The sequence below is a fragment of the Melozone crissalis genome, unplaced genomic scaffold, assembly GCF_028551555.1.
Source record: "Melozone crissalis strain CALT ecotype California unplaced genomic scaffold, PUWL_Pcris_2 ptg000042l_1, whole genome shotgun sequence".
In the NCBI taxonomy this organism is placed as follows: domain Eukaryota; kingdom Metazoa; phylum Chordata; class Aves; order Passeriformes; family Passerellidae; genus Melozone; species Melozone crissalis.
In genome coordinates, this window is record NW_026535820.1 from 12,750,468 (window position 1) to 12,776,826 (window position 26,359).

General features: G+C 41.8%; 1 protein-coding gene across 11 annotated transcripts in view; it reads right to left on the bottom strand.

Moving 5' to 3' along the window:
* Positions 1 to 15,741: 15,741 nt before the first annotated feature.
* DTNA (dystrobrevin alpha) overlaps positions 15,742 to 26,359 on the bottom strand; it is a 224,012-nt gene continuing 213,394 nt past the window's right edge. For 10 of the 11 annotated variants that reach the window (XM_054285381.1, XM_054285382.1, XM_054285384.1 and 7 more), the window contains 2 exons: positions 25,637 to 25,681; positions 15,742 to 19,265 (listed from right to left, as the gene is read on the bottom strand). In XM_054285381.1, coding sequence (XP_054141356.1) covers positions 25,664 to 25,681 — 18 coding nt within the window. In that variant the 3' untranslated portion in view covers positions 15,742 to 19,265; positions 25,637 to 25,663. The remainder of the gene's footprint in view (positions 19,266 to 25,636; positions 25,682 to 26,359) is intronic. The other variant, XM_054285391.1, reaches the window with a different exon arrangement.

A 26,359-nucleotide genomic window follows, 5' to 3' on the forward strand; every position in this document is an offset into this window, starting at 1 on the left:
AAGGCAGGGGCAGATTCTCCCCTGCCTTCAGTCAACCAGGTCCAGAGAGACCCTGGGGCTGATGTCACCTCATGGCATCTGGCCTTTGCAAACACGTGGGTATCTGTCAGGATGTGACTGCTTTTTGCTGAAACAGCAGTGGCTGAAAGCATGCCAGTGTATTAATAACTGCATTATTTACAGATTGCAGGCTGGGCCAAGGTAAATGCTCAGCAGCCAAGTCACCTCAGCCTGAACTTTTCTCTGTTGCTTTGAAATTCCACTTTGTGTTCTCACAGCATCTACCACTGCTGCTGTGTTTGTTCAGTTTGCTGTGCGCTCCAGATTAACCTACAGCTCTGAGTTTTCACAGTCAACACAGCCTCTGCTGTGTTGGGAGATCCCATGCTGAATGGGAGATCCCATGCCCAGCATTACTCATTCTCAGAAGAATGACTGGAGGAGCTCTCCAAGGCCACAAGAAGCAATGCCAGGTCTATTTCTGATTTGCTTTTGTTCTGAGCACTTCCACTGACCCTCTTTCACTTGCAGAACTATTGTTGTCTGGGAATTCTGAATGAACTATAAATAAAAGTAGCAGAACCATCCCTAATTTCTGAAGGAAAGATGCTCTAGGTTATATCTTAGCATGTGACTGTATTTAGAGTACTGTGAACTTCTCACCTTTGCTGCCAATGGGATGTGGAGGGCAGCTGGACACAGTCTGGCCTTCTCATCAAAGTCTCCCAAATTCACATTTAAATTGTGAATTAAAAACTGTGACTTAAGCCTAAATTTCATTCAGTCTTAGTTCAATCTGTGTACCTTGCATGCATGCATGTGGGGATCTTTTATATTACCCACTATTTCTGATCTCTTTGTGAGAATCTTCTTTAAATATCCCTGCTAGACATGTGTGGATGTATTTATGTTGCAGAGTGCAGAATCACTTCTAAAAGTGTGCAAAGAGAGGTCACAGTAATGACGTGCAAAAATCATGTAGGCTTTGAGTTTGTTTTTAAAACCTAGTTTAAGCATTATGGCATGAAGTGTAGGATGGTTGAGAAGAGGACAAGGAAGAAGATTAAAAGAGGGAGGGGGCAAAAGAAAGATGTCAGAGGCCCTTTAGATACCACATTTCTTGAATTATACTTGAATTAGGTTGTAAAAAGATAAAATGAAGGAAAATGCCATGGGCAGTTGATGCCTATGGAGATTTGACGATATACCCAGAGCCACCCAGGAAACCTGGAGCAAACAGGAATAACTCTTGTCTGTCCAAATGGTTTTAACTTTTGCTTGATACATCTTCTCAGTCCTCTGGGGATGTGCCTGTAAGTCAGTATTGCCAGGACTGTAGAGTCCATTAATATGGCTGAGATTTTGAAAATTATAAGTATCATAGAGGATCTTGGGTAAGTTAGCAGTGGAGGGGAGAGTAAGCAAAGACAACGAGCTGTGCCAGTATTTCTGATAGCTCTTTGAGCCTTGATGAGCTTGCAGACACTTGACAAGGCAGAGGTAAACACCTGTGCAGTCCCTGTGTCCTGGGCCATCCCTCCTGGTACCCAGTGAGCAGCAGCACAACCAGCAGGGTATCTTGGGGCAAGCTGGAAAAATCTCATCCTATGCAACTCACTAGCAAAACTCATTCAGCAGTGCTAAGGTTTCCCCAGGATGTTTTCTCCGTGCTTTTCTTGAATGCTTTGCTTTCTCAGGTACACATTTCTTCTGCCTTTCTTCTGGTGCACGATTGGGGAGGAAAAGAAAAGTTTTGGCTTCAAAGATTTTTCTGTCCTTGCTTATTTCCACCCCCTATGTCTGTCTGTCAACAAGCAGAAGGAGTTCTCCTTTGTACCATATGACCCAGATAGATTTTTCCTTACTGTTTGTATTCTAATGTAGCCCTTGGGAAAAACAAAAAAAGCATTCCAAAACCAGCCCACTTTTTTTTTTTTTTTAACTTTAAAATACAGAAAAAGAAAATAACATTAACAAGGTATTTCAGAACAAGATATACATTTGTCTGACAGCTTCATGTACCAAAGATTCCACCCTTTTAAAGAAAAACTTTACACCTCCTACGAGCCCAGAATATTACCAAAGCTAGTCTCACAGAGTGAAGCCATCCTCCTCTCACATCCCTGTCCCCAGGCAGCTTTGTGCTGATTATCATATGCACCTGTGCAGAGCACACCATGCAACAACAACAAGTACCAGGGATTAGCTCAGGTGTAACAAAATTCCTGGAGACTGATCTAGATCAGTCAATATCAGTATATATACCTGTCAATATCTATAATAGATATCTATATCTCTATTCATTTCAAGACAGCCAACCCTCCCCAGAGGCAGCCTCTGGCAGGAGAAGTGTTTTTAGTAGGTAACTAAACCTGCAATGCTAACAGCAAGGAGAACAAAGAACACTCAGAAGAGGGAACCCAATTCTTAGTTTATGAACTATTTGTGTTTCTTGCATCACTTGAGTGTAAAGCTGTCAGCACTCGGGGAACATGATGTCAAAAATAAAAGGGGGAAGAAACTTCACAGTCTTGCCAAACCCACTTCTCACAAAAGGCAGGCTAAGGAGGCCAGAAGGAGCTCTCTTAATAAAATCCCATTATTCCTGGACTTTATTCTCCCAGATCTGCTTATTTTTTCACCAGGAATAGATGTGGAAAGTTAATGCCTGCCTGGCAATAAGGAAAAGCTCTGCTTTGCCTCCCCCTCCTCCTCGTTGGCAGCCCCGTTTACACACAGCTCAGACTAATGTGGGGTATTTTTTTCTTTGCTAATTTTCCTCCCTAGGGTGGGTAATGATTTCTCAGGGCTAATACATCCTGACAGATGCAGTCATACCAGGGCTTGCACTCTGCATCTTGGTTGGCCACTGGGGCCGCGGTTTGGAAAACTGATCTCTTAATCATTTTATCTGATGGATGTCGCCTCCTATGAATTGGCAGTTGTTTGAGGTGCTGATATCGACCTCTTCTGCTCTCTCTGATGCAGGAGACAGACTTTGTGTGTCAGCCAGAGACCTGGGTGTTTGTGTCACAGTAGCAGCATGACAATTTTTCTATGGATGTAAAACCGAATTTGAATTTTGTTGGTGTGTTGGAATCGGTGGATACCAAAGCTTTGTATTATTGCATGTCCTATCTTCTGTAGAATTTTGAACTTGATGAACCACAGATTATAAGTAAGTGTTTACCATTTAATATGCTCAGATGAAATAGTTCCATAGACATGGAGCTATGATAAATCAGAACAGCTACCAAGCAGTTAAAATGTGAACATTTTCCCGGAATCCAAGGGTTCCCTTTAAGTGAAATTATTCATTGTAGTCAAAAACTATGTTAGCCTTCACATTTATGAACTAATGTTTTTAAAAACAGGTGCAAGTCATCAGCTCTAAAAAGAATCTCTGAGCTCCTGCCCTATTCCATACAATGTTTAGTTTGCAAATTGGCTGTTCAAAGCCTAGTACCTTTGCTAAGCAGAAGACAGAAAGCAGAAGAAGAGGAATGACTGGAGTGTAAAGGCACAATCAGAAACCAGTGGATACTGAAACTCTGGCAGTATTCTACAGGAACTCTGCCTTGCTGCTTTCATGAACCTGCTGCTGCTACTTAAAAAAGATCCACTGAGAAGGGGGATCTAAAAAGACCTGTGGATATGGCAGTAGTTTTATGATGCATTAGCCTGAATGGCTCCATGGTGTGGAATTTTACCTGGCATTGATGGACTTTTATACAAAAATTAGAGCATTATTTGGAGTAGACAGGAAAGAGTGAGAGTTTAGATGTCATTCCAAGGTTAATGATGTAGCAGGAGCTTACAGCCTAACCTGGACTGTTTGCTGCACTGTACATTCCATTTTCAGAGCTGTGAAAAGAGTAGAAACAGCATCTTAGAAGAGGAACTAGAAATACATAATTTGTATTACTGGAGCACATTAGTACCAGGAGGTATTTTTCTCTTTCAAAAAGGCCTCAAGAGACTGATCTAATTAATTACTTTTGGTTGTACAAAACTGACCTTTCTGCTTCCAAGTCACCCCAGCAGAGAGATGACTGAGTGCAATGGGTGAAATAAATAGAGCTGCATAAAGAGAAAAAAGCTGGAGAACCAAAGCAGGAGATTTGGGCTGAGGGCATCTCCTAGGACTTGTAATCATGGGGTGCAGGTGGTGACCAGGCTCCCTCATGAGACCTCAGGGGAATGAAGCCTTAAAATAGTTGTAACAGCAGCTGATGCAGCAGCAGCACTGAGTATGGTGCTCTCACATGATGAAAATCACTGTTCAAAGCATACAAGTGGCTAAAGCATTCCTGCTGTAATTCTGCAAGAAACACAGAAATTGCTGCTTTGAACAGATAAAATTGTAGCCTGGCTGAGAAAATAACTAACCCTTAAAATAGTTAAAATTAAATGGGTGCATTTTGCTTCAACAACTTCATTTGTTGGTCCTTATTTTGGGGGAAGAGGATCTACAAATGATTAGTAGGCACAGTGCACACCACCCAAGCTAAAAGTACACTGGGGATCTGTCTCAAGAGGCCACAGAGAGGACAGAGACATCAGGATTTGAGGCTGTTTTGCTAAATTCAGTTTGATGAAGGGCTTGAAGGATTTTCTGATTATCTTATTCACTGAGCACTCCAAGTCTGAGGGGGCAAAGGGAGAGATTCCACAATAGGTTTGGTGCATGGCTGGTACAGACTCCCTAAGGCAGAGGCACTGGACACCATGGACAAATGAAAAATCTCATAATCTGTGTGATAAAGTGTAAGGATGGACTTAATTTAGCTTTGTATTATGAAAGATCATCATGACAACACCAGGGAAGGGCGATGCAAAGTGGGACACAAATCTGGTTTCATGGTATGGTGATAACACTTATCAGTTTTGGTATCCCTGAAAACCCCATGCATTTGCATCTATTAGCAGAAAATTTTAATCCTTTCCACAGCTGGTCTAAAGTATGATCTAAGTACTGCTGAAATCAATTTTTTGTGGTAGAGATGTCACCATCTTCGTCTCATTCTTTGGCTAAGCCCCAGTGAGCACAGTGTGATCTGTGGTTCTTAGAACTCTAAACCAACTAATGAATGAGAAATTTCCTTAAAAATGCCTTCTCATCCCATCAATCAAGTTTGTTGTTAATAAGCCTTTTTATTGTCTTCTGGAGGTATGGGGGTCACAGTCCTTAACCCAGTGTGTTTTAAAGCAATTCCTTCTAACAAGCACCATGCAAAGGCATTGCAGGGGGCAAAGGGTGAGGAATTACCAAATATCTGTGGTAAAGGATTAAGTGAAAAGTGCAGTGGGATTACACTGCTGAGGGTTTAGCTTTTGGGGTTGTTCTGGTTTCTGAGTGTACAGGCAGAGCCAGGAAGCAGTGGATAATTCAGGCATGTTCCCAGCAAAGAAGAGCACAGATACTGCTGACTGAACCAGTTTCTAGAACCTGTGAATTCGGATTCAAGGGAGAATTATTTGGGTTTCTTTATGAGCTAAGCAAGGAGAAATGTGACCAGGGCAGACATATAAAAGCAATTTTGCTGCGTAAGTAAGAGGATGGCATAGCTGGCCAGGGAGCTGCTCTCTGTGATCTTGGGCTGAGCTTTGCAAAGTGTGACAGCAGCACATTACCTCCTCTGCAGAGGAGCTCTGGCAGAGGTGAAACCATTCACTTATGCATAACTTACAGTCCTAGTGCCTTACTCACCAACTGGTATGTTATTCCAAAACAGTGGATAAACTAACTCTGAGAGGCTTGGTGGATGCACAAACAAAATAAGCAGGTTCAGCAGGTGTCCGGCAGCAGCTTCACCAGGGCTGGAACAGCTATTAACAGATGGGAATAAAGCTGTCAGGGTGTTACCTCACACCTGTCAACAGCCCCAGACTCCCAAAATCGCCCTCTCCAGCAGAAATGCATCCCCAGAACAACAGTTAGGCATTGGCTTGGCTTGGACAGTCCCACAGAACTGGGAAACCTTCACAACAACATTGCTGTGGGTCTGGTGCCCAGCACAGGCACAGCTCCCACAGCCTGCTCTCCAAGTAACTGAAGGCAGGGAAGGGATGGGTGGAGGTGCAGAGAGAGGGGGGAGACACCTGCTCTGCCTTCTCACAGGACAGAGAGGACACACCTGCTCTGCCTTCTCACAGGAGCTCCTCAGGGCAGAGCTGGTGGGTGTATTATATAACACTGTATTCTGATTCTTGCATTTGGCAATTTGTGTTTCAGCCTAATTCCTGTCCTGTGGGAATCATAAATAGAAACCAACAGAAAAGAACATATTTGACAGCAACTCAGTTTTGTTAATTAGAGGTTTCTCTTTAAAGCTGAAATAAATCTGAAATGCAGAAGGCACACGAGTGTCCCTCTGTCATCTCCCCTGCCATGGGTGCACATGCACCCTACCCAAGTCCAACATCTGTGAAGTTTTGGACTGATTGCATGCATTCAAATGCCATTAATGAAAATATTTAGTATATGGAGTAATTGTAAAGCTCTCAGTTTCGAATGAGTTAATGCTACCTCCTTCACTGTATGTGAATGCGTATGTGCTGCCAGTATCTCTCCAGAAAAGAAATTTTCTCTTACAACTGTTTTTCATTTGGATAAATTTCAAATCCATAAAATAAAATATAATAGCAACAACATTATTATTGTTATTAATAAAAAGAATGGGAATAACAACAGCAATTGTTGTATAATAATAACAATAATAATAACAACAGAGCCAACACTAATAACAACAATAACCACCCTCTATTATTTTTTCATACTAAAACGTGTGTGCAAAATTGAACAAATGGAGTTAGTATGCGTGTCATTCAAATAGATGTTAATGGTGACCTTTCACAGCAAAGGTTTTAAAGAGGTGCTGTGGATCTTTGTAATCGTTCCTTCCGGTGTGTTTTAAAAGCTCAACTTACTTGGAAAAGCAAAAACATCTCTCCCAGTTTTTCTCCTGTGACCTCAGAACAGTGTGAAGCTGGATCTGTCCTCCTCTGCTTTTGCAGGTGCTGGTTAGCTGGGAACCTTGGCTGACACAGGTAAGAACAGGTAGGCCACAGGTTTGTGGGCTGAAAACATACCCAAAGGCACCATAAAATGTTAATTTTTCACTGCATTAAAGCAGGTATTTGAGAAAAAAACCCAAATGAACAGAACTTGGACAAGTTCACAATCTGTGCCCCAGGATTTTACAGGCTGCCTGGAAGCTCCTCTTCTACTTCATTGTTTAGTCTTGAGGCTTCTCTGAAGTCGTAATTTCTCCAATTTTCCAGACACCTGAATTTTTGAGGTTACACAAGAGGTAAATGTCCCATGCAGAAAACAAAAACACTCTTCAGGAAGAAAATATTGAAAGCCATGGAAGTAAAGGCCTTTACTGAACCACAGCAAGAGCAAAAGGGAATTGGGGAAAACAGTTCTTCTCTCTTCTCTTTTGGAGGTCACAGTCTATGACATGTGAGTCTCACTGAACTTCAGCCTTAAGTTAAGCTGTGTGTTGGAGAAGGCAGCAGACTCTGCTACAGGGTAGGGAAGCTGTGACTCAGGACCAGGTTTCCTAGAGCCAGGGTGCAGAGCATCCTCCTGGAGAGTCCGTGGTGGGGCTCTCCAGGCAGATTTATCCTCAAGCCAAAGGCACCGCATGGAGACCAGCACATCAGGCCTCCTGGCTGCTGGAAAGACCAGGATTGCTGTCCCTGGGGCATGAGGAGGTGGCTCTGACCCAGCTGTGTCCCCTGGGAAAAAAAACCCAGTCATGTGGATTGACCAGGGCCTGGAGAAGGACATAACAAAGCAGGCACAGGATTTGGAAAAGGAAAAAAACCCAACTTTTTAGGTTAAGAGAATGTAGGAGGAGAGGAAATGCAGATATGGCTGCAAAAATTATGCTTTTCGGTCATAAATTGAAAATATAAAACCACAGTGGGGTTTTAGGTATGACTTCATGCTTAAGGACGTTGTGTTAAATATCCCTGCTTTCCTAATTAACTATTTGCAAATAAAAAACTCAGGGAAGAGTTTAGAATAATTCCAAAAGGATTTTATTCTTTCCTGTTCCATTCCCCACTGCCCACTAGTCCCCCTGTTTCTGCTGAAGACCTGGAGGGTTGCAGAACAAATCACAGGACCAAGATTTCTCACCAAGCTGTACAGTAGCTGGAGCTGCAGCGTGGAAGGAAAGGCTGGCAGAAAATCCTGCTGCATGCCAGTGGCTTGGCTCACATTGCACCAGGATTATTGTCTCTACACACAGTGAAAAGGGCTGTTGAAAATCTGAAGCGTGGTGTCACGCCAAAAATCTGTGCTTGTTTTTTTTTTTTTTGTTTGTCGTGAGAAATGTGGCACAACTCTTTCATTCCTACAATGATTTTCTATGGGAAAGTCCTTATCTGCAACAATAAATAAACCCCAGACTTTTGATTTTACTTCTCTGCATTTTAAAAATATTCTTCTAGTTTTACAACTTTGCTTCTTCATTTCGGTTTTTCTTCAAGAAAATCCAGGATTCAGCTGTTAGTGGAAATGCAGAGGAATTTTTTTAAAAGACAGAAGTGCTGATAATTACTGCAAAAGAACCCCAAACATACATGTTCCTGTCTTCCTGCATGCTCTATAGTTATTTATAGATGAGTTTATATGTGAATGAGTTTTGCATTTACTGTCTCTGGTTTTCATGTCTACATGTTTGCAGTTTGTAAGGATCAACTACTCATTTTCCTGTTTCCTATCTGTTGGATGCTACTTCCTGGATTCTTTAGAAATGGAAGGAAAAGATGAAAAATTCTCTATATTCTAGAACCCAACAGACCAGCATATTGGCCTTGATTCCATGCTTCCAAAAATAAGATCTTTGTGTTTTACATCACTGGGTAATGGATTGGACCAATATTCTTCTATAAGGACTGGGCTCATATTAATTTATTTTTCCAAGCCTCACAATGTCACATGTAAACAAGTATAAATAATGTCAGTAGAGTGTAAAGAGTGTTACTTGCAACTAGGTTAGAAACCTTTACCCCTATTGATAGATAAAACATGTAAAGAAGACTTTATCTTCCTATGGGTTCTTGCCTTGCTTTCCAGAACTCTCATCTTTCTGTAGTTGGAGTGTATATTGGTTCTTGTAACCACGAAATAAAGACATAAAAGTGAAGTCTCAATTATGCAGAGATTATTTCTTCAGGGATTATGTTGTATTACCCTGTGTAGCAGCAGATCTTCATGGATTGCAGGTTTATGTCAGGCAGAAAATACAGGAGGAAAAGCACTGGATGGAGCAAAGTATGGACAGGGACCAGCCTGAGTGGATCCCTTTAATTTTCAGTGTGAGTTAATTTATGAACACTTCCAACTTTCTGCTGAAAACAAGTGCTTCCTGAACAGCAATTTTGTAGCTTTGCAAGGAAAAGAAATCACACTTACCATAGAGGCTGGATTTTAAAGAATATTTAAGACTGCTTTTAGGACTGCAATATATGAGTGAGACTTCAGCTTCAAAAGCCCATCTACCATACACAAAATACTTCATATTCCTGAAATTTATTTATGCTAATGTATCCAGAAATTGAATGTGGTTATAATAAGGTGGAATTCCTTTAAAAAATAAAAGGAATCTGTTCTATGGCATCGCTCTTGCTAATGATTTCCAAATTAGATTTGCATAACAATCTTTCTTTTCAGACTGCTGGTCCAACAAATCACGCTGTGACGTTTCTGGTTAAGCTTTGTTCTGCAAGTATTCTGTAGCAGTAATTTAGTTGTCAGTTTTGGGGCTGTGGGAGCATAATTAGGTTTACGCAGCTAAAGACACGTCCACATGTCTCTGTGGGAAATTAGATGAGGGGAACTGCTGGGTTGGGCTGAACTTGCCAGAAGTTCAGAAATTCTGGAGCAAGCTTGAATAGCTCACACAGTATATTGAAAATAGGTTTTCCTGCAGTTGCATCTGTGGTAATGCTAAATGGTGATGAAATGCATTCATGGGCCATGAAGAATAAACATCTGCATTACTACTGTGCCCTTTGAGGAAAGTCCTGTCTGGGTCAGAGGAGCTGCACCGGTGCTGCTTCAATCAGACAAGGCTTGATGGGCAAGAACACTTTGCTGACACTCTGAAGAGCCACTGTGTGTTGGCATCTTAGAGGTGAATTGGCCTGAGGCCAGCCAATTATGTCTGCTGATACTTCATGTTAGCAGGTGAGCATCCCCATCACCTCAGCTTTTTATACTTCCTTTATGTGTTTTTCCTGGAGCATCTCATCTCTGGAGGAGGACAGACACCTGCCTGTGTTTGGCAAGGTGCAACCCTGACTCGCACCCCAGCATCTGCACGCTCTGAAGGCACAAAAACCAAGGCCAGAAGGTTGGGTGGTCAATGTGCAGTAAAATCAGAACCCTCACACCACTGGGATCTCACAAAAGCAGAACTGGTGCCCAAGTTCTGAGGCAAGAAGAGGCAGCTCCTGGGATATGGATGGGCGGCGTGTCTGGCAGGGAATGGCCAGCAGTGCTGGCATGAGGACAGAGGCAGTGCAGCTCTCACCTTTCCCTCCTGGGGGCTGCTCATCCACTTGTACAGTGAAAAGGAGAGCAGCCCCATCCATGCAAACTGCATGACCCCTCACAACACCTGACTCACCCTTGGCAATCTGGAGCGTTGCTCTTTTCTCCACACAGCAAGAGCAATCTCCTTGGTGTGTGTGTGCCTGTGTGTGTCCCTGCCAGGGACTGCACAGGGCTGGGCACACAGAGCTGCCTGGGGGAGCAAGGCAAACACTTCCACAGGGCATCTCTGTTTCTAGGTCAGCATCAGACCATCAATGTCTAAATGAGCATAGCAAAGTAAATACAGCAAACCAAACTCAAGTCCCCTTCTCTTCTGCATCCTTAAAAGAGCTTGTTTATCTCCCTAGCTCATCATTCCTAGAAACAAGTCCCTGAATTCTAGATGTAGCTACCTAGGCAACAGGCCATGACGCAGATACTCGACACAACTCAAGTCTTGCCTTCCCTAGTTTTTTGAATGCATTGGCCAAGTTCTTTGTTCAGAGGTAAGACAATAAATATTATAGATATTAGTACAGACAGTCTATAGCAAAGGACAGGGGAAGGATCTGACACAAGGGATCTTGCTTTCTGAATTAGCACAGAGCTTGGTGGGAAACCTCACCCCAGAATTAGGCTGGCTCACACTCTCTGGACAAGGCCACCAGTTTTTCTGTCTCATCTGTTGGGTGGCTAAAGACATGAACATTATTTCCATCTTGGAAAAGGTTTCAGCTGCCAGGGAAAACACTCCATGGTCATTCGTCACATTTTAGTAAAGGGCTGACCAGATGCAGTCCTGCTACCAGCTCAAGAGAGCTATTAGGGCACATTTCTGCCTGCTGTACCTCAGCTGTACCAAATGGCCCAGCCAGGCAGGACCGAGCCCGCTGTGTCCTTGTGGCAGGAAAACCACCTGCCACCCGGCAGTGCTGCTGGGCAGATGAGATGTGTCACTCCCAGCAGTGCAAAATGTAAGGGGAATAATGAATTGCTTCCCAAGGAAAGCAGTAGCTGGCCACTGAGCAGCCACTCGACCAGAGATTTGGTTTTCATTGGGTTTTAGTCCTCAGGGTTTGCTTCCTTTGGGGTAAGTGAGGCATCCACAGCTAAACACAAAACAGTTTAATTTTTCTGCTTCCAGGCACCATCAGCCTTGGCAATTCCAACTTGCAGTCCAACCCAGTTAATTTTTCTGTTGATTATCACTTTGCCAGACAAACAATCAATACTAGAGCTGTGCAGACTTTGTATAACCTCTACAAACCCAGTTTTTAATTGGTGAACAGGTCAGCATAGATTGCTCATGATTGTGACCTTACAAAAGTGTTCTGCATTCCTCCTTCTTCCATTTATACACGAACTCCAAAAATTAATTTGTGGGAGCTTAGATCCAAAAGTAACAGCAAAAGTGTTTCTGGTGAAGTGTCCTCCACAAAGCGTGTGACTCAGAGCGAGTGACGAGAGGATTCCCTGGAAACAGCACTCCCTCAAGTACTAATTACCATCTGCACCAACTTCAGCCTTTCAGCTGAAACAAACAGGATTATTTGAGCCCCCCCATCTGCTGGGGGCTGGGGGCTGTGAGGGTCTCCAGGCAAATGAGCTGGGAGCCAGGGTGCAGCTATTATAGGTAGCAAATGGAAAACACTCCAGACAGCACACAGTGCCACGTGAAAGGACTAAAATACAACTTCTCTGCTTTGTGGAGAGGACAATAGGGTCATTTGTCAGAGCTGAGGTCTCTTGGGGGGATTTCTAAGTTTAATTGCACCTACATAATGAATATGATGATGAAAGTGCTTCTTACAGAGCATGTAATCTCTTGCTCTTTCACATGAAGGCAGATGTTAGAGAAGTGCAGAGACCTGTTAAGCACCTGATTCCTACTCATAGCAGCAGTGTAGGAGCAAAATGGGGGATTTAAGGCTACTGCCAGAAGCCTGAATAAGGAATAAAGTGAAATAAGCAATTCAAAACAAGCAAAAAATCAATTCAAAAATAAGCAAAAAAGAAATAAAAAGGAGTGTAATTGGACTAGGCACCACTGAGGGGTGCAGGAGGGGAGGTTACTCTGTGGATCACTGGAGTACAAACACATTTGGTTGTTTGGTGAAACCAGAAAAGGATTTTGGGTGTCCAAAATGAACTTTTTGACCTGAACAAGGGATCCTATCTGGGAAAAAACTTGGTCTGGGCCCCATAGCAGCTCCCATGAGAAGTGGGAGAGGACGGCAGAGGCGAGAAATTTCTTTCCCAGGTGAGCAGCAGCCCCTGCTCCACGAGGAGGTGCTGAATAGCACCACCAAAGACATAAGGAGAAGTTTGGTGTGGGTGAGGAGCAGCCTGTCCTGAAATCACACTGAGATGTACGAGGTGGAGGCAGGAGGAGCAGGGATGGATGCTCTGAACCCCTGCCTGGGGTTAGGGGAGGCTTGCAAGGGATCTGGGGGCTGAAAGACCAAAAGCTGAGAAATGCAGGTGTGCACAGACACATCCCCATGCTGGAAAGCAGTCTGACTGGGTTTTTTTTTTTTTTTTTTTTTTTTTTTTTTTTTTTTTTTTTGACAGGAATGTACCAAAAGGGACCAAAACTGAACTGAGCAGTAACAAGAAAATCAGTGAAGACACGAGCTTGGAGGGTGCCTCTTCTCTGAATGAGCTTGCTGGCTGCAGGCAATGCTGGGCTCTGGCAGCAATGCTGGGCTGCAGCAAGCAGGGGAGAAGTGTTAGCTGGGCAGCCTTTGGGGCTGACAATTAGCACAGCAGGCCTGACACATCTGCCACCTGGCCACTGCTGAGTGCTGTGTGAAAAATGCAAGCCATCAGGTAATTAATTTGCTAGTAGTAAATGATCTTGCATTAAATTGCAAACTACATTCTGCAGCATCACATACCAATGACAAAATGCACCATGGCCTCCTTCATTGCCTACCAAGACACAAAAAAACAACTACTCTTTCACATCATCCATCTCTTTGGTCTTTATTATCTCCAAGCTGCATGAACCAACTTATGTTAGGCATTAACCATCTTTGTATGATGTGGTTGCACAATTCCCCTCATCCCTCAGCCTTGTCCTAGGAGGTTGCTAGCCTAAAGCAGCTTTTTTAGAAAGCTCCAGAGTTTTGAGCCCTCAGAAAACTTCAGTTTGGGACCTGTTTCCTGGACAATGGGAGGGTTGGGAGAAGTGTAGCCTAATTCTGCTGCTCTGCCTTTTGCAGCCAAAGGCTTGATGGTGCAGTGCTGGCAGCTTGGGAGAGCTGTCCTAATCCACAGGCAACTCAACTGGTGGCATAATTTAGGAGAAAGCAAATGGGAATCCTTAATCTGCAGATTATCTGGGGTATTAGACAGGATGATCCTGAGGCATATGAAATTCTTCAATACATTTTTTCTTCGTGGAACAATAGAGATTTCTCTTCCTACCCAACACATTTCATTTTTCTCATAAACTCAGCTTCATATTCCTGCAATAGTTGCTTAAAAGCTTCACCCAGACCTAAGGGTTGCTTGCAGTGGAATATACAACTGCTGAGCAATAGGCCTGAGCAAATTTTGGAAGAGCAGCCATAGAATTGTGTGCTACTGAATGAAACTCTCAGGTGCTTCCAGGAAATTCCAGATGCTTTTAGCCCCCTAGTTCAGTGCCGATGCAGCTAAGGAGCCAATTACTCAGATCTGAAGACCACATTTTATTTTATTTTATTTATTTTATTTTATTTTATTTTATTTATTTTATTTTATTTTATTTTATATTTTACTTTTTATTTACTATTTTATTTCCTTTTGCAAATGAAACTAATTTATTTCCTCCGGTATGAGTCTATTTTCCTTGCAAAAAGCAGTTAGAGTAACCAAGAGGCAAAGAGAAAAACAGCCCTTGCCTTTAAAATTAGTTTTCAGCGGCTCCTTTGTTCCCAAGGGGCCATAGACTTGATTGTGGGTTAGGAAGCAACACAGCAATTTGGGATTATGCATGGATAAAACAGGGTTATCCTCATGAGCTTATATGTCATCATACATTACAGTCTTGTGGATATGAATTTGGACTGGGATTGTGGAGGCGAAGTCCAGCAGATCTGGCAAACAATTTACAGTGTGAAATGGTCATCTTTATTGAAGAATGTCAACGTGTAGACAGGAGAATTAGGGCAAATAAACCCTGGTGATTTATAGGTTACCACAGCAGCCAGGGCTGAAGGAGGCAGCAGACTGGGCTTTATCTGCTTCCCAACACACCGGGGTATGGGCTAAGTACAGAGAGAGCATTTTTGGTTTGCTGCTTTCCATCTAACAGACCCCTCCCTGCTGTAGCTCACGGGGCAGCTAACAATTGTGAGTGCACAGCTGGGGATATTTGGGATGTCAGTGACACACTCTGGGACAGCAGCTGCAGTGCAGATGGGAAGGGCTGCCACCACACCCAGCTGCACCACTGGCCACTCCAGATGTTGCCACGTCCCGATGAGGCAGCCCCAAGCACTGCATCAGAACACAAACTTGCTGCTTTAAGTGTGAACTCTTGCTTTGCAACTCCATGCTCTTTCAGGTCAGCAACCAGTTGCAATTACCAACAACTACAAGGAAAGACATCTTAAAGTGTAATTGGAAAAACAGACTTGGTACTCATCTGCAACAGAAGAACGTGTGACTGTGAATGGTAAAGCCATTTAAACATGCCTGTTCCAATGTCTTTTTCCGTCTAAGGCCAGATAAACAGTGGTTAAGAAAAAAATTACACTATTGCAGATAGTTTAGGTTCCTGAGAACCAAGTTTAGGTTCCTGAGAACCATGTACACCTTCTAAGTTTGTACCAGGCACCTTGTCAGGCCCTGATGTCATCTGCTTATGGTCATTGTCATTGCTATTAAGGGCAATCAGGGGCAGGTGTTTTACAGATGGGGAACTTCATTTTCAGCCTGTGAAACTGCTAAAGATACGGAGAATTAAGAAAGGAAGAAAGAAGAAACTGCTTGGGCCACTGAAAGCAGGTGCTGCTCACTACCAAGTTCAAAGTGCTGTGGAAGGTGGTGGAGGGGCTTCTGTCATGACATGGTGGAGGAGACAAGACTACTTGCTCGACCACAGGGACACACTTTCCTTCTCTACTGGAAAAAATGCTGTTTGGGCTCCATAGAACAGGACATCGAAAACCAAAATAAGCCACAAATACGATGCTCCATAAATTCCTTTTAAAAATCTTTTTAATGAAGAAATAATTCCATTCCAAAATATAGACACACAATTAAATAGTTTAATCACTTCAAAATATAACATGTCCCCAGTAGGTTCCAACACACACACACAAAACAATACTGAACAGCAATACAAAAACCCCATACAATAGCAGTTCTGTTACAATACCAATGAATATCGTGACATTTTTAGTGTCTCTGCATGTCTCAAGTGGTGTCAAGTACAGTGTTTTAAAAATGCGTTGCAGTTAGTAGCCTCAAGATGTAACTCTTCGTACTTTTTTTGTTGTTTTTTGGTTCAAAGGTAAAAATGCCCTTTATTCTTCAGGACACTGTGGAGTGCTTATTGTTCACAGCTCCGTCTGCTGAATTGAACCAGTGTGATCACAGCAACCCGAGGTTGCAATATTTACAAGGTCTATCTACAGTAATTGCCAAGAACCAATAAGAATGGGAGAAGGTGACGACTGAAAGTAAAGGCAGACACACTTATGATAAATTATGATGCAACAATTTGGCTCATGCATATAAGAAAATACATATTATATCACAACAAAGGCCACACACCTTTTTATGCAGTTTAGTTAACATTACTACTTACAGACAACCCATTCTCCACCTTCGCTTTGGACATTCAAGGACCCTATACATCTTCACATCCCTGTCTCCTGATTCCAAACCACTGGTTTTCCTCCAGTGACAGCAAAACCACCCGGAGCTTTGACGGTTGTGGCGGGCCATGGGTAATTAAGAAAAGGGCCATAGCAGGGACCTCTTCTGTAACTGTGTTTGTTTTAATGACCGCAAACCACAACCAAAATAATAGTCAACAAACAGACAAAGACCAGCTGGGTGAAAATGCAGCCAGCTTAACAGTTGGGAAAATGCTTAAAATAGGCATTTGCAGAGCTAAGTAAGAGGTGCTTCATCTCAGAGCTCCAGGGCATAAGGGACCCAGAACTCCTAAGGGATCATCCTGTTGACACCAGCCTAAAAGAAAGGTGCTTGATTAGTCAACTTCAGTTCTTACTCCTGGTCCAGAAGCTCTTGCACTGGATTTAGGCTAGTGCATCTATTTTAAGCATGGTGACAATGAGCACGCAGACATTAAGGTGATGAGAGGGATCTATTACTTTGGGCACAGTTAAACATGACATGGGTTGAATTAATCAGCCATTGCACATAGCTGTGTTCTAGCTTGTTTTCTCCCTGTTCAGGAAATGCTTGCCTGGAATCCTGAGCTGACAGCAATGTCTACAGGTTCACTGGAGTAGCTTAAAACATGGAGTGCTAGGCACTAGTGGAGGCTAACTCATTCCTGAGAGGAGGTTGGAGGAGGGGACAGTGGAGGATATGGTGCCTGCCTTGCCAGGATGGCACATACCCAGGAGCAAAGACCAGTCACTGCAAAAATGAAAAGCTTACATGAAGATATCTGGATCCCTTAGTATGCATTTGGATGTCTGAGAGCAAGCCCAGGTATGCAAGGATATACAGACAAGAGATCTGCATACAAAATAAAATGATATGAAAGTGAAACATGGCAGCAGCTCTTCCATACAGATACTCATTCCCTAACACATAGTGCCCAGGGAAACAGCCACGAGCCTGGAGAATGCATGCAAACAAGTGGACTTACTGGGTCGAGCTACATAGCAATCTCATGTAAACACGGCAGCACACATCCACGTCACCATGAAAGCAAGGACAGACAAGCCACAGTAACCCGCTTTAGATGGGTATCTCATCACTTGCTGTAGGCAAACTGTGCTGGTGTGAAATATCTGTATGAAACACCACTGTGTTCAGGGCTGTTAGACAGTGTCACTTCAGGTCAGCCAGGCACTGGAAGCCCAGTCTTGCATTAGGGCAGTAAAGTTACCTTGGCACAGAGGCGGCCCCGAGCTAACACTGCACAGCTCAGGTGGCCAGCATGGAACACCTCCTGGTGTCCCTGCCCTGCTGCTGCTCCAGCTGTCCCTGGCCTGGCTCTGGTTCCTCTGCATGGCAGTGCCATGTGCCACGGAGGTGCCACCTTTGTTTTGGAGCAGGGTGCTCTGGGGAGCACATTGATGCTAGTTTGTGTCAATGCCCGCTCAGGAGTATCTGTAGGTTTGTGGTCACAGCAGAGCAAACACTTTTTAGCCAGCAGCCTCACTGCCTAACCCTGCCTAATGGCCACGTCAGTCCCCTTTCTCCCGAAATGCCTTGATACTGGAAAAATACTAAACTGGACGAAACATTCTGTAACTGTATGCCTGTCCTTTTGCAAGAACCCACTCCTCTTGTGCTTGTCACTGAGCGCTATTTCTCCATCCAGCTCTGAAAGAGTCTCACCACACATTTCCAAGAGGGCATGCAGAACATCTGGTGGCTGGCTAAGGCAGTACACATTCGGAAATCAAAAGGAAACAGTTGCAAGCGCACTTTAAGCCTGTACATTTAAAGCTGAAGGCCTCGAAAATAACATAATGTTAGGGGGCAGGGAGGAAGAGGAGGGGCAGAGAGATGGAAAGAGCTGGTTTGTTGAACACATGCTGACTAAAGCTAAAACATCAATGAAACAATACCATGGAGGATTATACGTAACATCAGTCAGTTCAGGGATCTTATGGCACCTGTGGTTTATAAACAGCTTTAGCAACGAGTATTTCAAAACATAGTTCACAGTTTTAAGAAGATCTGTGCTGATTTAAAAACTAGATTCTATATCATTTGAATGTCACCTTTTGTATATGATATCTATTTGGAAAAAAAATATTTACACTAACTTCTATGGCTGATTTGTTAGACTATTTTGAAAGAAACATTCCTAAGTTACACATTAGCCCTAAATTAGAGAAGTTTATTATTATTATTAGTTATATTATTATTATTTTAGTACATTTTGTATAAGCCTTAATTTAAAGACTTGCAAACAAATTGCAAATATAGTCTGGTACTTTGTTTTTTGGGCTACTAGATATATACACTCAGGAGTATCATCGTTCAGTGTTAAATGCATAATTGTCGCTTTTTATTTCTCCCGTGGAAAAAAAAAATGTACAGTGTATAGTAAACCAATCTACTAAAATCTTAAAGTATTCAGAAATCAAATTTCTAACTATAAACAGTATTGTCATTGTAAACTGAACAGGTTCAATATCATGTGCAAAGGGTTCACGTGAGTTATTAACAGCGCCGCCGTGCGTGACAGCAGCACGCGCGTCAGTCTGTTTGCTTCGCCAGTAATGAGCCATGTTACAGAAGATGTAGCTAATATAAGTTAGCTTTAAACAAAAGTCTTGTTGTCAAAAAACACACATCTACAAACTACAACTCTTAGAACAAAAGTACTGTGCTACAGTCCTCAGAATTAGTTATGTGATTTTTTCGTCAAGAGACGCTGCACCTCTTGGTTCCACTCTTCTGTGAAGTTCGCAGCTGAGATTTCTTCATCATCTGTCCGAAAGCAGCTCTCCTCATCATCAGTTCTCACGTAGCTTTCATTGTCTGTCTGACTGCAGCTTCCCTGTTGAGAAACGTTTATGGAAGGTTTTTAAAGAATTTATGGAAGGTTTTTTGTTTTAAAGAGTGCTGGATTAACATGCTGCACCCACGCAGGCAGAGCAAGTAAAGCCTCCGACTGCTGTTTCATTGAGAGAAAAAGTGAGCTGGCATTGCAATTCCCGTGGTTATCCCTCAAGGAGTTAAAAAAGGAGAAAAACCATTCTACCTAGGTGAGCTATAGGTATTTGAGCTGTAAATAGAAACTTCCAGGCCATGTGGGAAGTTGGAAACTTCCCTTGTCATGGGCAAGAAGACAAGGGAAGTTTCCTGCTCTGTTGCTGCCTGCTCTGCTGTGGGACCTTGGGGAAACTCAGTCTGCACTGACACAGACTTGCAGCGTTCCCATTTTCCCTTCCACTTTCCCCTTCCAGCTCACTCTATAAATAGACTATTGAAAGTGAAACCAGGGTTCATTCACCTTGTGCAGTGTTCGGCCACTTGATTTACAGCCACTCACCATCATGAGCCTCCCCTCACATGCAAATGTCTTGTATGTTTTACTGCGTCTAAGAAAACCTGCAGTTACTTAAAAGGATGATTCTGGGTGCTACAGCTCATGAACAGCCTAGTCCACTGGTTCACAGTTTCTGGTGCTCCTCTGTATGCTGAAGCATCAGTGAATATGTTAAATTCCTACAGAAGAGGCATCAAAGTTTCAGCAGGTAATGGAAAATGCTTGATAGGTTACTGCTGCTTCTTCTCAGAACAATGCCAGGATCTACAGTCATGTAATACTGCAAACTTCTGCTTCTGGAACATTTCTTGTAAGGGCACTGTTTACACATTTGACCCTTCCTAAGTAAAGAAACTAATTCATTTTTCTTTTGAACTACCTTAGAGAGAAAACCAATCTGCATTGCATGAGATACAATAATCACAGCATAATATACCACTCCCCACACACAAATTCTTTCCTACTCCACTCAGGCATAAAGCTGGCCTAAAAGATGGGAGATGAAATGCAAATTACTCTGGCAAAAATAGTTAAATTAAATCTGATGAATGAAGAAAGTTCAGGTAGTTTAGTTTGCTGCTTCCCCTTCCTGAGACCATTTGATTGTATTAATTATTCAAGCACAAACACTTCCACCCCATTCCTTAATACCTAAGCGTGCCAAATGGTATGATGATCTTTAGTGTCTCCTTGTGTCAGATGGTTACAAAAGACAAGCATCAACATTTTGTTGATAAATGCAAAGGAAACCTGCAGTGCAAGTCTAGTGAGAGTTTAATAAAAAATGTCTGAGGTACATCTTAAATGATATCTTCTAAAAATCAGACAGGCACCTGTACTTAAGTCTGCAAACTAATTTGGTAATCTTAGCAAAGGAACACTTTGCTCTTCACAATTCAGACAAAAAAAATGCAAATCAAAGGCATGGAAGAGGTCAGTTCTCAGCTGTCTCAGACTGACTTTTACTGAATCAGCTTCAGGGTTATGTAAATAATAGTATCCTTTAAGGTGGAAAAGATTATTCAGACCAGCCATTAACCCAGCACTGCCAAGCCTCACCACTAAACCATGTCCCCAAGTGCCACATCCACATGCCTCTCAAATATCTCCAGGAATGGTGACTCAACCACTTCCTTGGCAGCCTGTTCCAATGCTTGGCAACCCTTTTGGTGACAAAGTTTTTCCTAATATACAAAAGTATAGGAACATGTCATATTTCATGATGGTACCATTATAAACCATGAGAGTAAAATAGAGTGGTATGTGAAACATGGGATGCATTAAGACACACTGACAGCAATGCTAAGTACTTGGGTTTGCTTCATATTTTCTGGATAAATTACTTCCCTTAGGTGGACTGTGGGAAGGGTTATTCTAAATTCTCCCCAGGCTTCTCTCTGTTTCACAGCCAGGACAGAGATATTTTTCTACAGGGATAGAGATATTTTCCTACAAGAGATAATGAGTACTAATAAACCTCAGAGCTCTAAATTCACTGCAACATTTTGGAAGTGCTAAAATTAATTCCAAGTTAAGATTCTTATGATTTTTCATGATATAAAACTGTTTCTAGACCTCTTCTTTTACTTAGTCCACAGCTTCTTTTCTGTTACTTGCCATTCAGTGATTTTTCAAAAAACATCCTTATCACTTGTGTAATTTTAGAACTGGATTCACAAATTTAAGCTCCTTCTTCCCTGATAACTTGGTCACAGTTTTTTTACAGTGTTTTTTACACCTACATGCTAAGAAGAGGAGGACTTAGGGAGAAAAATAAACCAAAAAGAAAACCAAAACATAGCTGAGTGAATGTAGCAGACATTTTTGAAAATTACTGTGCTGTTATCCTCAAATGGATATTCAAATGGAATGGTCCAGATAATGCTGGCTTTTATGTATTTTCTCAAGAAAAAACAAAAAAAGACTGTACTAGACGGACCACACTCTCCCTTGGGTTTTATCACCTGACATCTGATGTGTTCTTAATCTCTGCTGGGAAACATGAAAACAGAGGTTCAAAAAAAATAGCAAGAGATGAGAAAAAGATGAAAATGTTACTCAACACGAATTCTGCCCTGGAAAAACAGTCAAGTTGAATACATGGTATTTTTAAAGAATACATTCATATAAAACACTTGAGAGGATTTGGGGTCTTAGTGTTTGAAAAAAAAAATCCACCTGTTCCAACAGAACTCATTCAGTCACTTCTGCAATGGAAAATGTCTCCCTAAGACACCCAAAGCCTCAGATCCCACAACAGTTCATGTTACAAGGTTTTGAGAGAGTGGGAATGGAACTGAATCTTTAACTGAAATTATTAAATTTTGTCAAGAGAGGGAAAATCACAGTCAAAATCTGAGAACAAAACCTGCAATAAAGCCTCCTCTCTGCACTCCCTCTCAGTGGATGCCTTAGGTCTGATTTCTATTAGCTTTTCACACCTTCTCCCCTGTTATAATAATGCATATACATGAATTAGGCATGAGCAATTCAAATGTGTGCCAGCACTAAGGAAGCACAGCTTTAGAAAAATCTAGGAAATTGTAGGTCTCGTGAGGACATGTCCACTGCATGAGTCAACTGCAACTAATTGAAAATGACAACTTCTCAACCAGTCTCTGAAATGCAGGATTTCTGCTCCCATTGGCTGCCCTTGGCAAAAAAACGAATGCTATCAAGGGGATAAAGGTAAAATAACATCAGAGTTTCACCTAATGTCAAGATCTGCCTAGTACCTGCTGAGAACAAGCTCAAATTCACTCTGCTTCTTTACTAAAAATAAAACAAGTATATTTAACATAAAAAGTAAATTGAAAACATAATTAAATTATTGTCTATCTATTACTGGAATCACTTGTTCTCTTGGGAATTTGTTATATACTAGATGCTATTTCAAATCAATTCTGGAAAATTGTACATAGCACTTTTAAAGATGCAAATAGATTGCAAAAATCATCAATCAAATAACATCAACTTCAGATGAATGAGGAAATGAACAAAACTCTGTGGCTGGCCATCAGCAGCAATATCACAAGGAGCTACAATAAACTGATCTAATTTCTCCCTTTTTTTTTTTTTTTTTTTAATAAGCACAAACATAATACTGGTGTGAGAAAGTCTGCTGACTTTCTACTTCCTATGGCCACCTAGGGCCATATCAGCTGTATTGGTATCACTATTGAATGAATAAGGGCTTAGAAATAAAAATCTCCATGCAGCTTCTAAGCTTCAAGCAAGAACCCAATGGAAACTGCAAAAGCACTTTAGATACTATGAGTGGTATAAACTATTTTGAAGTTATTTTTCCAGTGCTGTGAAAGTAAGTACCAAATAAAATACACAAGATATGACAGACTTCCATATTCACAACAGAGTGAATCTTGAGAAGATCCACTTACCATGTGAAGATGTATTTATCATAATGTACCATAATGCATTTTGTTCTTGTGGATATAGGCGAAGTGCCAAGTCCACCAGTTTTGGATGCCAGTTTCTGCAGGGTTGGGCTTTTCTAGCTCCTGGGAATGTTACACTCATTGGCCAGAGGGCTCCCCTGGGAGCTACGAAGAATTTCACTATGAAAATCTTTCTTTTTGACAAGGTTTCAAATCATTCAGGAGATGAGACAGTATCTCAGTCTCAGATATCTGCTAATTTGAGACAGGATACAGATTTTCAAGAAAGCCAGGCTTCCAGAGGAGTATGTTTCCCCACATCACTATGTTAACATTACTTCTCAAAAAAAAAGGAAACCTTATATAGAATTGTCGGAGTTTTGTAATTCTAATTAAAAAGGGTTTTTTTAATTTATTATTGCAAATTGTAATTATATTCACTTATATACAAAATTTCCACTATATACATTGTTATACATACAAATTGTTGTTGAAATATCTACTTTCCTTTCACATGACCTGATCTAAAACTGACAAATGCACCAAAACAGAGTAAGGAAACTTATTCTGCCGGCAGTAAATGTTTAGGGAACTTTACATGGCTCATGTTTTTAACAAGACTACTGAGAAAATGAATGTAACCCGAGGAGCAATGTTAGGAGAATTTTTATGAGCAGTTATTTGGTGTTTATAGTACTCTGGGTATTGCAGTTTATTTGCTTTTCACATCCAGTTATTCTTCTCAGCTGCAAGAGGCACTGAGACAGATGCCTTGGAAATATCCTTTAGTAGCTGCTTTCACAAGGTACACATTTTAACAGTCAAATTTCACTGCCATCAGAAGACACAAACCCCTTGAATCAGGGTCAAGTTTTACCATCAAAACTGCCATATAAATGAGGAGGTCTAGCATAAAACATGACACACAAAATCTAACAATGTGAGTTCCTGTTAGAGTAGTTGGCACAGGCCAGTTCACTGGTTTTGCTCATCTGAACATGACCCTGCCCAAGCTAAAGTGTCCATTTGATTGTTGACCTCTGCTTGCTTTCAGCTCTGGCTTTGAGGAAGAGGCTCAGTCTGCAGACCAGAATCAGATCCCTATTCTGATTTCTCCTCCCTTTCCATCCCCATTATCCCATGGTTTAGAGTCTCAGCAGGATGGACAGCACTATCTCACTGCCATCTTCACAGCTGGGCACTGCACTCTCCTGGAGAGCCAGAAATGCAGAGTCCATGGCTTCAGATGAGGCAAGAAGAAATGTGTGGTCTCCCATTTCCTGGGCAAATGTTCAGAGTTACAGGCTACTTCACAAAAATAGATGCAGTCTGTCTTCCTAAGGAAAAACACAATTGCTGAACTTGGCAGTAACCCCACTGCTGCAACTGTGAGGCTGGCACATGTAAGAAACATGCCCTCAATATGGTGATGCCTTGTTGGGGTTACCTAGAAACAGAGGTCAGGCAAAACTAAGGGAATAAAAAGCTGTTATATTTATTGAAGTGCCTTCAGGTACATTTCATGCAGATTAAGCCCCCCAGGACTATACCCAAAAAATGGATGACAGGTCATGAGTTTTCACACTTTTATAAGTGTGGTCGATTTGCAAATTGGGGGTTAATTTTCCAATTACAGCTTCAGGTAATGAAGTCATTTACCCCAAGTTTGCTCAGCCCCAACTCACTTCTGTTCACATCTCTTGGGGCCTGAGGCAGTGAGGTGTCATTGATTCCCAGGCCTAGAGAGGAATTGTTTTGTCTGACCAAAATGGGAAGACAGTAGCTCCATATGGAGTTTAGAGTTACACACTAAAGAACTGCAGGATTACAAATATATGAAAAATATAAAAACTAAAATCCTAAGGAATCAATGGGACAGCCGGGAATTTACAGATCTTGCCATATTTCTGAACTGCCAGCTTCTATCCAGTAGCTGAGTGCCTTCCACTTTTTGGGGCTTTTTAAACTTCCACAACTCATCTGAGGGCACCTCTGTGGCTAAGCAGCTGGTGGATTGCTTTCTTTAATGTTTGTGTAAGTCTTCTTTCACACACTAGAGTAGATGTTCTGATCTCATAAGAAATTATTTATTTCAGTTATCCTAGGAAGACTAAAGCATTGAATGGAATTAAACTCAGGTCTCTTGAAACGTAATCTGATTCCTTATCTCCTGGACAAGGCTTCTCTGTACTGGTTAATATATTTGTCATCATCCCCAGGGAGAAAAGCCCATATTCTCACTCTGATGGTCCACAAAGGAAAAACATAAAAAGGGTGACAGCTTAACAGGAATCCTTGGGACTAGGACTAGAGATCCATAAATTAGAACTGATTCAGAGAGATTCCAAGGTACCCCAACACAGGTTAAAAGGAGAAAGAAACAACATCGCCACATACATTCAGGTGCCACAAGATACATTGCAACTGAAATGTATATTATGGGGATTAATTCCAAACTTTCTTCTAAATTATAATAATACTTACTTGAGAGGAGAGAGAAGAATATTGCACTCAACTTTGCAAACTGACCTGTAGATAACAAAGGACAGAAAACAGGAAGATGACAAATTAAGCCCGTGAGCAGCCAGGCAGTGTATTATTCTGAAAAAAGCCATGCACAAGCCTAGAAATAAAGGGAGCAATTAGGGACCCAGAAAATAAACCCAGTGAAAATTGTCTTAAACAACATATCAGCAAAAGACTGCACCAAGAACAAAAGTGGAAACAGATGTGGGAGGATACACGCTGTTAGCATTTACACTTGTGCATTAAATGTGTTTGGGTTTTTTTCTGATACAGATACTTGTTATTTACAACATGCTTAAAAAAAAAAGAGAGAAAAAGAAGCCTCCTCTAAGGTTTCATGTCCCTGATTTCCCTGTGTATCTTGGCTTTTTTATACTAATTTAGAGTTCATCACAAAAATCTTTCTTGGACACAAGGTGACACAAAATAACAAGAGTGGGTTTGGGCCAACCATCTTTCATGCTACACTACATCTACATGTTTTTCTAAATGTGCTGATTTTACACGAAGTGAGACATTTAATAACATAAAAATGGTTACCAGATTGTTACTGAGGTGACCATTCTGCACCCTTAGTAGGAGTTCCTCCTTGCAGATTTTTTCAGCTGACAATTGCATTACGATAGCTACAGCTTCTGGCTTTCTTTGGCAATCCAGATGAATGCAGTGTATATGTGAGTA